Raw genomic sequence first — 16,236 nt, forward strand, 5'->3', positions numbered from 1 at the left:
AAGTTAGGGTTCCTTATCCCTGACATCCCCCCCCCCCCAAAAAAAAAAAAAACATCCTCCTTTTTAAACTATGATCTTTTGAGAATTATATTGTGTCATTTCTCTCTTGACAGAGTCGAGGAGCGTAATGATTTAGACCGGCATAAAACAAGTGACTCTCAAGACAGTGTTGAAGCTGTCAATAAAGAGTGTTCTTTGATGGATTTCCCTGAAGACAAGCTCAAAACTAAAAGGGTGTCTATAAGCGAAACTCCAGCTTTACTCCGAAAACTTTCTTTAAGAAAAACGAGCAGAGGCTGGCAAATTCTTAAGAAAACCCCTCTCGACCAGTTAAAGGGCAAAGTGAACCACGCCCTTGATATTCATGAGGAGATATATGATGTGTGAGTGGCTGACAACTGTAGATTCTGAACAAAAAAAGTCTAAAAATGAATCAGTTTATGGTCGTAAGAGGATTACTGACCCATACTGCTCAGCATTACTTCTAACTTGGCTCTCACGAAAAAGAAGGACATTTCTCTGAGCATCTCTCATGAATCTTGGGTTGTCCTGGTCTTCTGAAGAGCAAAGGATCTCGTTTTCCCAACATGACCTCTGAACGTAACCCATCTGAAAGAGCAAGTTTTCTAGTGATCTCCATATGACGTTGGATTCTCTATGAATTCTTACAAACATCATGCTCAAGTAGAGCATTTGATCTTACCCCACACAGATATCCAGATCTTAATCCAGGTGTTGATGACATTTGCATTGTTGACTTTATTTAATGAAGACTTTCAATTACCTTCCAAATGGATTAATTCATACAGCCAAGCTAGGAATACCCTGGCATTGCCATTATTACCATCCTATCATCGTGTTTGAGGAATCTTTACCTAGCGTCTATAATCCATGGATGGAGTTTTAATGAAAAGAACTTGGCTACATGTCTTAGGTTGGCATGTTGCCTTGGCTATTAGCACTTTAGTTAAACTCATGACTGTCTTTTAACTTCTACTTGTTTCATAATTTCTACATGTAAGGGAGGTTGAATGGTTAAGGTTCTTACAATGGACATTGTCCACTTTAAAGCGGACCTGCAACCTCAAGAAATGGTAGCTGTCATCATCCATGTGGAGACATGGCTCCACAAAGTTGGGCACATTTATGGTGTTATAGATATTTCCTTTCACTAGTTAACAATGCTGGTAGATTTTTTGGTTGCTGGATATAAGGGTCTAGACTGAGAACTGATTTGGTATCACTGCTCATTTCTCAATGGGGAGGACCCCACCTTGAATGTCTATGAGCATGGCTGTAGTCTGTGAACTCTCAAGGGGGTGAGCACCAATGCTCTGTACAGCAGAAGACCCCAACACAGTCCAAACGGCCCACCAACAGTCCATTTGACATGTTCTCTATCCTATTTCAGTAGAGTAACTGAAAAAAACAAAACATTTTGGTGGGCCTTAAGGACTGAATTGGGGACCACTGCTTTAGAGGGTGTAAAGCTGAATGTGTTTCCCCACTGAAAACTGATTTTATGAGACTTAGCAGTCCTGTACTTTACTTTATTAAACTATTACTTTATTATGCCACTGAAAGAACACATTAGTCATAGTATAGCTACTGAAAGATTCAACTGGTATCTTTTCTTGATAGGATTTTTTTTAAATACTCATATGTAGCAAAAATTTTGTTTAAAAAAATTCTATATAGGTGGGGGTGAAAGGGAATTTTTTTTGAAAAAAAAAAGTCCTCTTCTGCCTAGAGTAGCCATCTTATAATACTTGCAATCATTTTGTTGGCCTGGACTTTTATCATCCAATAGTTAATACCTCCCCTGCAGTATAAGAGGACGGTGTATGCTTTTTCATCAAAAATTCTCTAATTCCACCCCTTTTAGTAGAGTATGACCACTTGCATGTTCTACAATGTCCCAATCCATTTTGCTTCAGTTGTGGTGCTCCGGTAGAGAAAGGGCCTTGTGCTGGATTGGTAGAACCAACCGGTCTAAAGTCTGCCTTTCTATAGATGCTATATTAGCCCTATGGGGCATGGGATTTTGTAGGAAACCGAGAAATAACATTTTGTGGGGAAAAAAATTTTAATCAGTATGTCGGCATTATCACTTTTCATTCAGTATAAGTGCATTATGTAAGTGATGTGAACTATTTGCTCAGGCTTGCGGGGCACTAACACTAGCAAGTCTTTCATCATGTTGGGTATTTACATCTAATCCTCAGCACACTTGTTCATAGTCATGGATTAGTGATTGGAACATACATTCCATTGATCCATACACGGTGCTTCCCAGAGCTAATATTTACAGATGGCTCTTCTTGTAGAACATAGTTGTCTTCTTTTGTACTTGGCTTGTGTTCTTTGTTGGCCAGGTAGATATTGTCAGGGTCAATATCTACAAAATACACATGACTCACTATAGGCCTTTTTCTTCCCAAAACTGCTCTGTTGTTTGTATTCTAGCCTATAACTTTCTACTGGAGTTTTGCAATATTGGTGCTAGAACATCCTTGACTGGGATCTGTATGAATCAGGACATCTGTACAGCATTCTATTGAGACCATAGGAATGGGCGCTATTGAACTGATAAAATGGACCCACTAAATTTTGATGGCTTTTGCAACTACAGAGGACTCTTCCTGTTTCTTTGAAGTACTGATTATATAGAACTGTCATGTGACCCCTTTCTGCTTTGCCAATTGGCTGAAACCTAGCAAAGACATCATGAAGGATTTTTATAGTTTTTTGGGTGGTGGGGGGTTGGGGCTTTCATTGGACTAATATATCTCCTCCTCGGAAATGGTTTTATGTGAAATCTATAAGATGAACTGGATTTACAGTAATCTAATCAACTACGATTGACCCTCCAATTTCTGTTTTCAAAAACTCTTTCCTGTCATTTGATCCGTATTATTATAATCTTGTACTTTCTGGCTGCATATAACCCTCTACATGCAGGGAAATTATAATTTCCCACTATAAGGATTTTACTTTGCCGGTCAACATGAAGCACAGTTGTCACTTTAAGCAGCGCTGGTTTGTTTTGCACTTTTATTATTGTTGACAGTGTAATTTTATTTTTTGCCAATAAAATTTTATTTTCTATGAGTTTTTATTTCTATTTTCTGTGAATTAAAATGTGCCGTATTCAGACGGATACTTCTAAGGCAATGGAAATGCTGTAATGTTCAGTCAAAGAGAGTAGATATAAACTAGGCCACTTGGAGATTTGGAGGTCCCTGGGGCAGCGAGAAGCCATTAGGGACTGCCCTGATTCACAGTTCAGGCAGTATGAAAATGATGACAGGTTTCTCCTAATGTGAGCTATGGACTTTATTTTTGTTTTGTCAAATTATCACAATGAAGTGTGGGGGGAGGGGGGGATGGACGTACATGCACATCTTGCTCTCTACAGGTAGCCTGGCCAAAGTCTATTTTTAGACCTGTTAAATTTGGAGTAAAGGAACAGTATAGTCAGTGGTGTAACTTGTAGATTTTTCACAGGGGCACAGCATCTAAAGCAGGGCTCCCAGCTATAATTTGGCTGCATGATATAGTAAAATTTGGCAAAAGACTATGATGCTCAAATGGGAAAATCTGTATTTTGAACATCTTGGAATTGGGCTCTATTGCACACATGTCCTGCCGCTCTAGTGAAACTGAACCTGCTCTCTAAACTCTTGGGCCCAGGTGAAATCGCACCCACTTTAGACCCTATATTTAAACCCCTTAGCATAGTATCTAAAGTGTTAAGATATTAAAAGCCTGCTCATTTTTCTCATGAACTCCTACAACATGGCCCAAAATATCTAACATTGAACCCCTTCCATAGATTTCCTCATAAGGTTAAGTTTCTACTTAATTTTAATTTTTTTTGTGCATCCCCCCCCCCCCCCCCAAAAAAAAAAAAAATAAGCCAAAATGACCCCCATGGTGGTCAGATATTAGCTTTAAATCAATGAGAAATTGCAACAACAAAAAATTGCACTTTGCGTTTTTCAGTTTGGCAATTTTTTTTAATACGTTTGGCATTTTTTCACAATTTTTTTTTAAATTTTTTCCAGCTCCTTGGCAGTTTTACAAAGTCACAGCATGTTGCAGCACTTTTTTTCTCTGAAATCGTGAAATCGTGATGTTTTTCTCCCACAGAAGTCTATGGGAGTAAAAAAAAAAAACACCAAGAAAAACAACGTGGCATTTTTGCAGGCGGTTTTTATTCTTTTTTGGTCTTTAGCGATACAAAAAAAGTGATAGAGATACTACCTAAAAATTTCAGGAAAAAAAAATGAAAAACACACACACTTTACTAAACACATTATTAAAAGACATTACTAATAAATATTTTAACAAAATTAATTATAAAAGATTTATGATTTTTACATTTAAATGGCCCCTTTCTACAATTTTATTGTCAGCCACATTTTTAGTTCCCTGCCTTCCCACATAAATTGATCCCAGTTTTAAAAAATTATTAAAATTTCTTTATAAAACATATAAATGTTGTTAAATACATTATTTTTCCATCCCTTTCCACGCAAAGGTAAAGTTGCCAGAAAAAGCGCCAGCCACAGTAAATTGCACTGGTGTTTTTTCTGACTTTTTTTTTTTCACACAAAAATAATCTAACAAGGCATCTCTGCCACTGATTGCCCAGCCATATATACCCAAAAGCATATCCCTTATAAATGTGTGTCAAGTACTGAGAGCTGTTTGGTTCCATCATGCTGTGCTACAATGGGGTCAACCTGAATATAGCCATGTGAAGTTTAAGCCCTTAAGGACCTAGCCAATTTTCAGTGTAGGGCCCGGGCATTTTTTGCACATCTGACCACTGTCACTTTAAACATTAATAACTCTGGGATGCTTTTACCTTTCATTCTGATTCAGAGAATGTTTTTTCTTGACATATTCTACTTTATGTTAGTGGTAAAATGTTGTCGATACTTGCATCATTTTTTGGTGAAAAATTCCAAAATTATGAAAAAATTGAAAATTTTGCATTTTTTTTTTTACTTTGATGCTCTCTGTTTCTAAGGAAAATAAATGTTCCCAAAAATCTTTTGGGAATATTTATTTTCCTTAGAAACAGAGAGCATCAAAGTAAAAAAAATGCAAAATTTTAAATTTTTTCATAAAATTTGGAAATTTTTCACCAAGAAATGTTTTTACTTTTGGAAGACACCAGAGGGCTTCAAAGTTCAGCAGCAATTTTCAAATTTTTCACAACATTTTCAAAATCGAAATTTTTCAGGGACCAGTTCAGTTTTGAAGTGGATTTGAAGGGCTTTCGTATTAGAAATACCCCATAAATGACCCCATTATGAAACCTGCACCCCTTAAAATATTCAAAGTGACATTCAAAAGGTTTGTTAATCCTTTAGGTGTTTCACAGGAATAGCAGCAAATTGAAGGAGAAAATTCAAAGTCTTCATTTTTTACACTGACATGTTCTTGCAGACCCAATTTTTTTTATTTTTACAAGAGTTAAAGGAGAGAAATCTTCCTAAAATGTGTAACCCAATTTCTCTCGAGTAAGGAAATACCTCATATGTATGTCAAGTGTTCGGCGGGTGCACTAGAGAGCTCAGAAGGGAAGGAGCGACAGTGGGATTTTGGAGAGTGAGTTTTTCTGAAATGGTTTTTGGGGGGCATGTCACATTTAAGAAGACCCTATGGTGCCAGAACAGCAAAAAAAAACAAACAAAAAAAAAAACACATGGCATACTATTTTGGAAACTACACCCCTCAAGGAACGTAACAAGGGGTACAGTGAGCCTTAACACCCCACAGGTGATTGACAACTTTTCGTTGGATGTGTAAATGATTTTTTTTTCACTAAAATGCTAGTTTTCCCCCAAATGACATTTTTTTTTTCAAGGGGTAATAGGAGAAAATGCCCCCCAAAATTTATAACCCCATCTCTTCTGAGGATGGAAATACTCCATGTGTGGACGTTAAGTGCTCTGCTGGCACACTACAATGCTCGGAAGAGAAGGAGTCACAATTGGCTTTTGGAAAGCATATTTTGCTGAAATGTTTTTTTTTTTTTTGGGGGGGGGGGCATGTCCCATTTAGGAAGCCCCTATGCTGAAAGAAAAGCAAAAAAGAAAATAAAAAAAAAACACTTGGTATACTACAGTGGTCCCTCAACATATGATATTAATTGGTTCCAGGAGAACCATCATATGTTGAAACCATCATATGTCGAGTACATATGTCTATGTAAAAATGGTAATTGGTTCTGGGGCCTCGGAACCATTGTATGTTGAATACATATCTCTATGGGAAACTGCTAATTGGTTCTGGGATGACCATTGTATGGGGAGTGTATGGGGAGTGTTTAACAAACCAGGGTGCCTCCAGCTGTTGCACAACTACAACTCCCAGCATGCATGTACAGCCATTGACTGTCTGGGCATGCTGGGAGTTATAGTTTTGCAACAGCTGGAGGCACACTGATAGGGAAACATTGATGTATGGGGTGTATAGTGTGTATATGTATTGTATGTGATGTGTGACATCGTATACAGTACTGTACAGTTCTTTAAATACCTTCAGGGGGGACAGACTGTCCTCATTACGATCCTGCCGACTACAGCTCTATAGGAAAGGAAGGGGAGGGCAGCCAGCAGCTCATTGGATGCCTGCAGCAAGATGCTGCTGGCTATTGGCTATGGCGGCACTGGGGGGGGGGGGCGGGGCTTACATGGAGCTCACAGTGGAAGCCTGCGTGAGTTAGCAGGACAGCATGAGAGTAATAGGAGGCAGAACAGGGCACACGGGGCACATTAAACAACTATCTGTCAGATGCTGAAGTTGTCAGGGCTGTCAGATAGCTGTTTGTACGATGGCCCCGACACACAGCAGCATCATATGTCGAGGCTGCCTTCAACATACGATGGGCTCCGAGAGGCCATCATATGTTGAAATGATTATATGTCGAGGCCATCATAAGTCGAGGGGTCACTGTATTTTGGAAACTACATCCCTCAAGGAAAGTAACAAGGGGTACAGTGAGCCTTAACATCTCACAGGTGTTTGGTGACTTTTTGTTAAAGTTGGGTGTGTAAATGGAAAAAATAAAATAAAATTCACAAATGCTGGTTTTTCCCCAAATTTTACATTTTTACAAGGATAATAGGAGAAAATTACCCCCAAAATTTGTAACCCCATTTCTTCTGAGTAAGTACCCTATATGCGGAAATACCCTATGTGCGGATATCAAGAACTCTGCTAGCGCACTACAATGCTTAGAAGAGGGAGAGCGCCATTGAGCTTTTGGAAATAAATGTTTTGGGAATGGAAGTCAGGGGCCATGTGCGTTTACAAAGCCCCCCGTGGTGCCAGAATGGTGGACCCCCTCACATGTGACTCCATTTTGGAAACTACACCCATCACAGAATGTAATTAGAGGTGCAGTGAGTATTTGCACCCCACTGGTGTTTGACAGATCTGCGGAACAGTGGGCCGTGCAAAGGAAAAATTACATTTTGGCTGTCTGGGCATGCTGGGAGTTGCAGTTTGGCCTTCCTAGTGGTTGCCACAGTAAAGATCACTTTACTTTCACTTTCAATTACCCCCCCCCACCACTGTAGTTTCCTTACCTGACCCAGGATACAGCAGTCTCCAGTGACAATGGGGGATCTCCAGGCATCTTCTCCTGCAGGTACCGGCCTCCATCTTCTTCCCACGATCCCCTCGACATCCAGGGGTGGGCAGAATGGGGGTTGCCATGGCAACCCACTGTCCTGCTCTGCCATTGGTCAGAATAAGTTCTGACCAATGGCAGGGGATAGGAGGAGATCGCAGCTCTGCAACCTAACTCCTAGCCCTCAGGATTATCGGGGCTGTCCCCGACAGGTCCGATCATTGCTATTTTCCGGGTGATCGGGTCACCAGAGACCCAATCAGCCCGGAATAGCAGAAAATCGCATGTCTGAATTGACATGCGATTTTCTGCGATCGCCGACATGGGGGGGGGGGGGGGGGGGAGTGTCTCAGGACACCCCTGGGCCATGTGCCGGGGTGCCTGCTGAGTGATTTCAGCAGGCATTCCAGTCCGGTCCCCAACCGGCTAGCGGCGACCAGAATTCCCACGGGCGTATCCATAGGCCCTCAGTCCTTAAGGACTCGGGATGCATATGCCCAGCGTCCTGAACAGGTTAAACACCTGTGGGGTGTTAAGGCTCACTATACCCCTTAATTACGTTCCGTGAGGGGTGTAGTTTCCAAAATGGGGTCAAGTGGGTATTTATTTTTTTGCGTTTATGTCAGAACCGCTGTAAAATCAGCCACCCCTGTGCAAACCACCAATTTAGGCCTCAAATGTACATAGTGCGCTCTCACTCCTGAGCCTTGTTTTGAGTCCGCAGAGCATTTCACGCCCACATATGGGGTATTTCCGTACTCAGAAGAAATTGCGTTACAAATTTTGAGGGTCTTTTTTTCCCTTTTACTGCTTGTGAAAATAAAAAGTATGGAGCAACACCAGCATGTTAGTGTAATTTTTTTTTTTTTTTTTACACTAACAGGCTGGTGTAGCCCCCAACTTTTCCTTTTCATAAGGGGTAAAAGAAGAAATAGCACCCGAAATGTGTAGTGCAATTTCTCCCGAGTACGGAAATACCCCATATGTGGCCCTAAACTGTTTCCTTGAAATACGACAGGGCTCCGAAATGAGAGAGGACATGCGCATTTGAGGACTAAATTAGGGATTGCACAGGGTGGACATAGGGGTATTCTACGCCAGTGATTCCCAAACAGGGTGCCTCCAGCTGTTGCTAAACTGTTGTGTTTCACCCTTTATTATGTGTTAGTGTAGTGTTTTTATATATATATATATATATATATATATATATATATATTTCCCAAATAAAGGGATTCTGTGAAATCACACTGTCTACTCGGGAAGCAACATTGATTGACAATCAATTTCACATGCTGTTGTGCAAATGGAACAGACAAGAGGTGGAAATTATAGGCAATTAGCAAGACACCCCCAATAAAGGAGTGGTTCTGCAGGTTGTGACCACAGACCACTTCCCATTTCCTATGCTTCCTGGCTGATGATTTGGTCACTTTTGAATGCTGGCAGTGCGAGCTTTGGCAAGAAGGTTTGCTGTGTCTGTCAGCCTAGTTTCCAGAGCATGGAGGCGCTACCAGCAGACAGGCCAGTACATCAGGAGATGTGGATGAGGCCGTAGGAGGGCAACAACCCAGCAGCAGGACCGCTATCTCTGCCATTGTGCAAGGAGGGGCAGGAGGGCGTCAAACGGTCAGAAACAGACTCCATGAGGGTGGTATGAGGGCCTGACGTCCACAGGTGCGGGTTGTGCTTACAGCCCAACACCGTGCAGGACGTTTGGCATTTGCCAGAGAACACCAAGATTGGCAAACTCACCACTGGTGCCCTGTGCTCTTCACAGATGAAAGCAGGTTCACACTGAGCACATGTGACAGAGTGTGGAGACGCCGGGGAGAACGTTCTGCTGCCTGCAACATCCTCCAGCATGACCGGTTTGGCGATGGGTCAGTAATGGTGTGGGGTGGCATTTCTTTGGGGGGCCGCACAGCCCTCCATGTGCTTGCCAGAGGTAGCCTGATTGCCATTAGGTACCGAGATGAGATCCTCAGACCCCTTGTAAGACCATATGCCAGGAACTTCTCATCCAACACCAGGTTGGGGTTGCAGTCCGCATCCTCACATCATGGATCAAGAGGGCGGAGCTTCACTGTTGCACAGTATGCGGAATGGAGATCACCCTTCGGGTAGACACGCAGAGAAACAGCAGCAAAATCGCATCAATTGTGAATATAGGCCAACACAAAACAAAATAAAAAGTAAAAAAAATATTCAAATAAATGGTCCGACATCATAAACCTCCTGCAGAGAAAAGATAGAGATATAGTTGGGCATTGGTGATGATGACTCGAAAATCCGCAATCCAAAGTGAGAAAAGTGAAAAGTGAATATATGAATATATGCTTTTCAATGATAGGCACATTATCAAAAGAGAACATAAGAGGACCATGTTCATCATCAAATTACATCATTCCAGGGGTCACATTAAATTTGCCATTCAAACCATATGGGCGTAAAATATTTAACTCAAAAATCTTTGGTAAAAAAACTTTTTTACCAAAATTTCCTTGGAAAAATGAGGGTGCGTTTTATAGGCTGGTGCGTGTTATACCCCGATAAATACGGTAAATAAAAGCTGATGTCCTATTCTTTCAGTGTACGAGGATGTTTTAAAGCTGGGCCTTTATTCATCAAAGGGCAATTTACACATGAGAGGCAAGGGAGAGACCCTTTGTTCTGGATAGTAAGGTACTGCTGATTATCAGGTGGTTTGAGAGACACATCTGACTTCACCAGTTTGTCTCTCAAATTGCGTTGTCTTCTATACAACATCAGGGGAGGGTTGCTGAATTCTGGACCATTAGGAAAACATTTAGCAAGAATAGACCAGTGTTTATTGACTCTAGGAACTTTGTGTGAACAATTCTTATATGTAGTTACAAATGCAATACAGGATTTGGAGTTATCTTGACGTTTGGCAGAGTGATGGATGAGGGAATGTCTTTCCATCACCATTAGAGATGAGCGAATTCTTGAAAAATTCGATTCGGACGATTTGTCGAATTTTCTGAATTTATTTGCAGTGAATTGCTTTAAAAACAGCTATTTCTGGCCTACAGAGAGCGGCAATAGGGGTGCAGAACACTTTGCTTTGTCCTAAAACACATAGGGAGTGTGCTGTGTTAGTGAAATATTACTGTTATTCAGTAAGACATGCAGATTACATCACTATAAGAATTACAAGTCTATAGAACAAGACACCGGCACAAAAAAAGCTTTTTCAAGCCAAAAAATATTTGTAATCCACAGTTTTTAGAAATTCCCAAAAATTATATATAGGACCAAGTGTGGACCTGTGTGTAGGGGTGCTAACGTAAATGAGGGTAAATCCTATGCATGCAAAAATAGAAAAAAGATGAAAACGTTGCACTCACCACAGACACGGTCGTGATTTTCCAAAGACGGTTTCTTTATTGTTACATTGAATAATATTACAAAGTCTGTGAACAAGCAGTATTCAATGCGAAACGATTTGTCGCTTTTTGTCAGCTCCTCAGAGCTGATGTCTGCCTCTACTCCTTCCTTCTCCCCCACTAGTGTTGCTCGCGAATATTCGCAATTCGAATTTTATTCGCGAATATCGCATATTCGCGAATATAGCGCTATATATTCGTATTTACGAATATTCTTTTTTCTTTTTTTTTTTTTTTTCACAGTACACATCACCGTGATCATCCCTCTCTGCTTCCAGCTTATGTGGTGTAAGAAGGCTCTAATACTACTGTGTGAGACCGATGTGCGAATTTTCGCATATGCGAAAATAAAAAGAGAATATTACGAATGTGCGAATATTCGCGAATATGACGAATATTCGCCCATATATTTGCGAATATTCGCGAATTCGAATATGGCCTATGCCGCTCAACACTATCCCCCACTTGGACTTTATAACATTATTCAATGTAACAATGAAGAAACCGTCTTTGGAAAATCACGACTGTGTCTGTGGTGAGTGCAACGTTTTCATCTTGCCGCAGAACGTCTGGATGAGGCAGATTTTTTATGTAATTTTCATTTCATTTTTATTTATTAAAATTTTTTGATTACCCATTCTGGTGAGCATCGAGTTGGCGGTGCTCCGCGAGGCGAGCTACCACCTGTTACAGCCCCTGCCTCTCAGCGCACCCCCATACTCTGAGTATCCACTTCAAAAGGGAGGGACTGCAGTACCAGCAATTTGGACAGGAGCACATTCAGCGTATGTGCCATTGGATAAACGGGCGCATAAAGCTAGAAGTGGCTGCAGTGAAAAAGCTTGTACTTGTATCTTAACCTCTTAAGGTCGTAGGGCTTACCTGTACGCCCTATGCCCGGTCCCGGTGTTTAAAACAGGGTCACGCCGGGGATCACACCGGGTCGGTCCCAGCTGCTAGTCATAGCAAGGACCCTGGGCTAATGGCATGCAGCACCGATCGTTGTGCCGTGCGCTATTAACCCTTCAGACTCGGCGATCAAAGTTGACCGCTGCGTCTGAAAGTGAAAGTAAACGCTTCCCGGCAGCTCAGTCGGGCTGATCGGGACATCGCGATAAAATTGCGAGGTACCGATCAGCTAGGACGCAAGCGGAGGTCTCCTTACCTGTCTCCACGGCATCCGATCGGGGTTTGATTGCTCTGAGCTACAGGCTTGAGCAATCGAGCCCCTATCTCGCTGATCCATGCAAAGCTATGGCTTTTCAGGGATCAGCATAAGAGATCAGTGTGTGCAGTGTTATAGGTCCCTATGGGAGCTATAGCACTGCAAAAAAAAAAGTTAACAAAGGTCATTTAACCCCTTCCCTAATAAAAGTTTCAATCACCCCCCTTTTCCCCTAAAAAAAACTGAGTAAATAAAAATAAACATATGTGGTATCGCCGCCGGCAGAAATGTCCGAACTATAAAAATATATCGTTAATTAAATCGCACAGTCAATGGTGTATGCGCAAAAAAAATTCAAAAGTCCAAAATAGCGTATTTTTTGTCACTTTTTATATCATGAAAAAATTTATAACAAGCGATCAAAAAGTCCGATCAATACAAAAATGGTACCGATATAAACTTCAGAACACGGCACAAAAAATGAGCCCTCATACTGGCCCGTACGCGGAAAAGTTATAGGGGTTAGAAGATGAAAATTTTTTACATATAAATTTTCCTGCATGTAGTTATGATTTTTTTTCCGAAGTACGGCAAAATCCAACCTATATAAGTAGGGTATAATTTTAACTGTATGGATCTACAGAATAAAGATAAGGTGTTATTTTTACCGAAAAATGCACCACGGAGAAACGGAAGCCCCCAAAAGTTACAAAATGAAATTTTTCTTCAATTTTGTCGCACAATTAATTTTTTTTCCGTTTTTCCGTGGAAATTTGGGTAAAATGACTAATGTCACTGCAAAGTAGAATTGGTGGCGCAAAAAATAAGCCATCATATGGAATTTTATATGCAAAATTGAAAGCGTTATGATTTTTAGAAGGTGATGAGGAAAAAATGAAAATGCAAAAATGCTGCGTCCTTAACCCCTTAAGGACCCTTGACTTAAGCGTACGTCATGACAACCTGGTACTTAAGGACCGATGACATATGCGTACGTCATGGAGAATTCCGGCCCCTGCCGCGCGCCGGGCGGGGATCGGAAGCGGATAACTGCTGAAATGCTTCAGCAAGCATCCAAGGCAAACGCCGAGGGGGGCCATGTAGGCCCCCCATGTCGGCGATCGTCGCAAATCGCAAGGGAAATTGCCCCTGCGATCTGCGGCAATACCGGGCTGATCGGGTCTCTGGGACCCGACCGCCCGGTAATTTTGCATGATCCCGGTTGTCACAGACAGCCAGGACCATGCAGAAGGCTAGGAGCGAGGTGGCAAGCCTGCCACCTCCTCCTATCCACTGCGATCCGTCGGTTAGCTAACCGACCAATCGCAGTGGGGGGGGGGGGGGTTACTTCCTCCCACCCTGCCCGGCCCCTGGAAGTCCGGAGAGGACGGGAGGAAGACCGGAGGACGCGGCGGGGGACGGGGGAGTGCTGGGGACCGGCCCCGGTACTTACCTCGTCCCTGAAGACGCGAATCCCGGCGATGAAGACGGCGGCGGCGACAGGTGTGTTCCTCTTCAGCCGCGGTCGAGCCCTTTACAGCAATGCACATCGCCGTAAAGCGACATGCATTGCTGTATTGGGACCCTGTATACTACAACTCCCAGCATGCCCAGACAGCCCTTGGTGTCTGGGCATGCTGGGAGTTGCAGTTTTGCAACATCTGGAGGTCCGCAATTTTGGGACCACTGTGCCCTTCCAGATGTTGCAAAAATACACATCCTCAGCATGCCCTTACTGTCCAGGCATGCTGGGAGTTGTAGTTCTGTAACATCTGGCCCTTCAGATGTTGCAGAACTACAACTATCAGCATGCCTGGACAGTTTTGGCATACTGGGAGTTGTAGTTTTGCAACATCTGGAAGGGCACAGATTGTGAACCACTGTATTAGTGGTCTGCAAACTGTAGTCCTCCAGATGTTGCAAAACTACAACTCCAAGCATGCTGGGAGTTGTAGTTCGGCAACATCTGGCTCTAAAGATGTTGTCGAACTACTACTTCCAACATGCCTGAGAATGTTTGTGAGTAGTGGTTTTGCAACAACTGGAGGCACACTGGTTGGGAAACATTGTCTGTTTCCTAACTCAGTGTTTCCCAACCCGTGTGCCTCCAGCTGTTGCAAAACTATAACTACCAGCATGCACTGATAGACTGTGCATGCTGGGAGTTGTAGTTTTGCAACAGCTGGAGGCACCCCCCCCCCCCCCCTGTGAATGTACAGGATACATTCACATTGGCAGAGAGCTCACAGTGTGTATCAGGCTGCAAGTTTGCAATGCAGCAAATTTTGCACGGCAGCTCAAACTCGCAGTGGGAAACTCGCTGTAACCCCCCGCCCGTGTGACTGTACCCTAAAAACACTACACTACACTAACACAAAATAAAATAAAAAGTAAAAAGCACTACATATACACATACCCCTACACAGCCCCCCTCCCCAATAAAAATGAAAAACGTCTGTACGCCACTGTTTCCAAAATGGAGCCTCCAGCTGTTGCAAAACAACAGCTCCCAGTATTGCCGGACAGCCGTTGACTGTCCAAGCATGCTGAGAGTTTTGCAACAGCTGGAGGCACCCTGTTTGGGAATCAATGGCATAGAATACCCCTATGTCCACCCCTATGCAAATCCATAATTCAGCCCTCAAATGCGCATGGCGCTCTCACTTTGGAGCCCTGTCGTATTTCAAGGCAACAGTTTAGGGACACATATGGGGTATCACCGTACTCGGGAGAAATTGCCTAACAAATTTTTTTGGGGGGGGGGGGCTTTTTCTCCTTTAACCCCTTATGAAAAGGTGAAGTTGGGGTCTACACCAACATGTTAGAGTAAAAAAATAAATTTTTTACACTAACATGCTGGTGTTGCCCTATACTTTTCATGTTGACAAGAGGTAAAAGGGAAAAAGCCCCCCAAAATTTGTAATGCAATTTCTCCCAACTACGGAGTTACCCCATATGTGGGCGAAAAGTGCTCTGGGGGCGCACAACATGGCCCAGAAGGGAGAGTGCGCCATGTACATTTGAGGTGATTAGCACAGGGGTGGCTGATTGTTACAGCAGTTTTAACAAACGCAAATAAAGCAAAACCCCACATGTGACCCCATTTTGGAAACTACACCCCTCACGGAATGTAATGAGGGGTGCAGTAAGAATTTACCCCCCACTACTGTCTGACAGATCTTTGGAACAGTGGGCTGTGCAAATTAAAAATTTCGTGCAGCCCACTGTTCCAAAGATCTGACAGACACCAGGTGGGGTTAAATGCTCACTGTACCCCTTGTTACGTTCCTCAAGGGGTCTAGTTTCCAAAATGGTATGCCATGTTGGGGTTATTTTGCTGTTCTTGCACCATAGGGGCTTCCTAAATGTGACATGTCAAATATGACTCCTTTTCTGAGCATTGTAGTTCGCCCCTAGTGCACTTCAGGTCAACTTATGGGGTACCTCCATACTCAGAAGAGATGGGGTTACAAATTTTGGGGGGTATTTTCTGCTATTAACCCTTGCAAAAATGTGAAATTTGGAAGGAAACACACATTTCAGTGAATTTTTTTTTTTTTACGCATGCAAAAGTCGTGAAGCCCCTGTGGGGTATTAAGGCTTACTTTATTCCTTGTTACGTTCCTCAAGAGGTCTGGTTTCCAAAATGGTATGCCATGTGGGTATTTTTTGCTGTCCTGGCACCATAGGGGCTTCCTAAATGCGACATGCCCCCGAGCAAAATTTGCTCTCAAAAAGCCAAATATGACTCCTTCTCTTCTGAGCATTGTAGTTCGCCCGTAGTGCTCTTCAGGTCAACTTATGGGGTACCTCCATACTCAGAAGAGATGGGGTTACAAATTTTGGGGGTATTTTCTGCTATTAACCCTTGCAAAAATGTGAAATTTGGGGGGAAACACACATTTTAGTGTTTTTTTTTTTTTTTACGTATGCAAAAGTCGTGAAACACCTGTGGGGTATTAAGGCTCACTTTATTCCTTGCTACATTCCTCAAGGGGTCTAGTTTCCAAAAT

At 42.5% G+C, this 16,236-nt stretch overlaps 1 protein-coding gene and 1 long non-coding RNA gene across 2 annotated transcripts in view; one reads left to right on the forward strand and one right to left on the reverse strand.

Annotated features, from left to right (window-relative positions):
• LOC130282026 (transient receptor potential cation channel subfamily V member 6-like) overlaps positions 1-3,081 on the forward strand; it is a 61,640-nt gene extending 58,559 nt beyond the window's left edge. Inside the window, exon 15 of the mRNA XM_056529862.1 lies at positions 114-3,081. Within this exon, the coding sequence (XP_056385837.1) occupies positions 114-387 (274 nt within the window). The 3' untranslated portion in view covers positions 388-3,081. The remainder of the gene's footprint in view (positions 1-113) is intronic.
• LOC130282027 (uncharacterized) overlaps positions 1-16,236 on the reverse strand; it is a 168,691-nt gene that overhangs the window by 124,982 nt on the left and 27,473 nt on the right. The gene's annotated exons all lie outside the window — the stretch shown is intronic.

Source organism: Hyla sarda, chromosome 7 (assembly GCF_029499605.1).
Source record: "Hyla sarda isolate aHylSar1 chromosome 7, aHylSar1.hap1, whole genome shotgun sequence".
NCBI lineage: Eukaryota > Metazoa > Chordata > Amphibia > Anura > Hylidae > Hyla > Hyla sarda.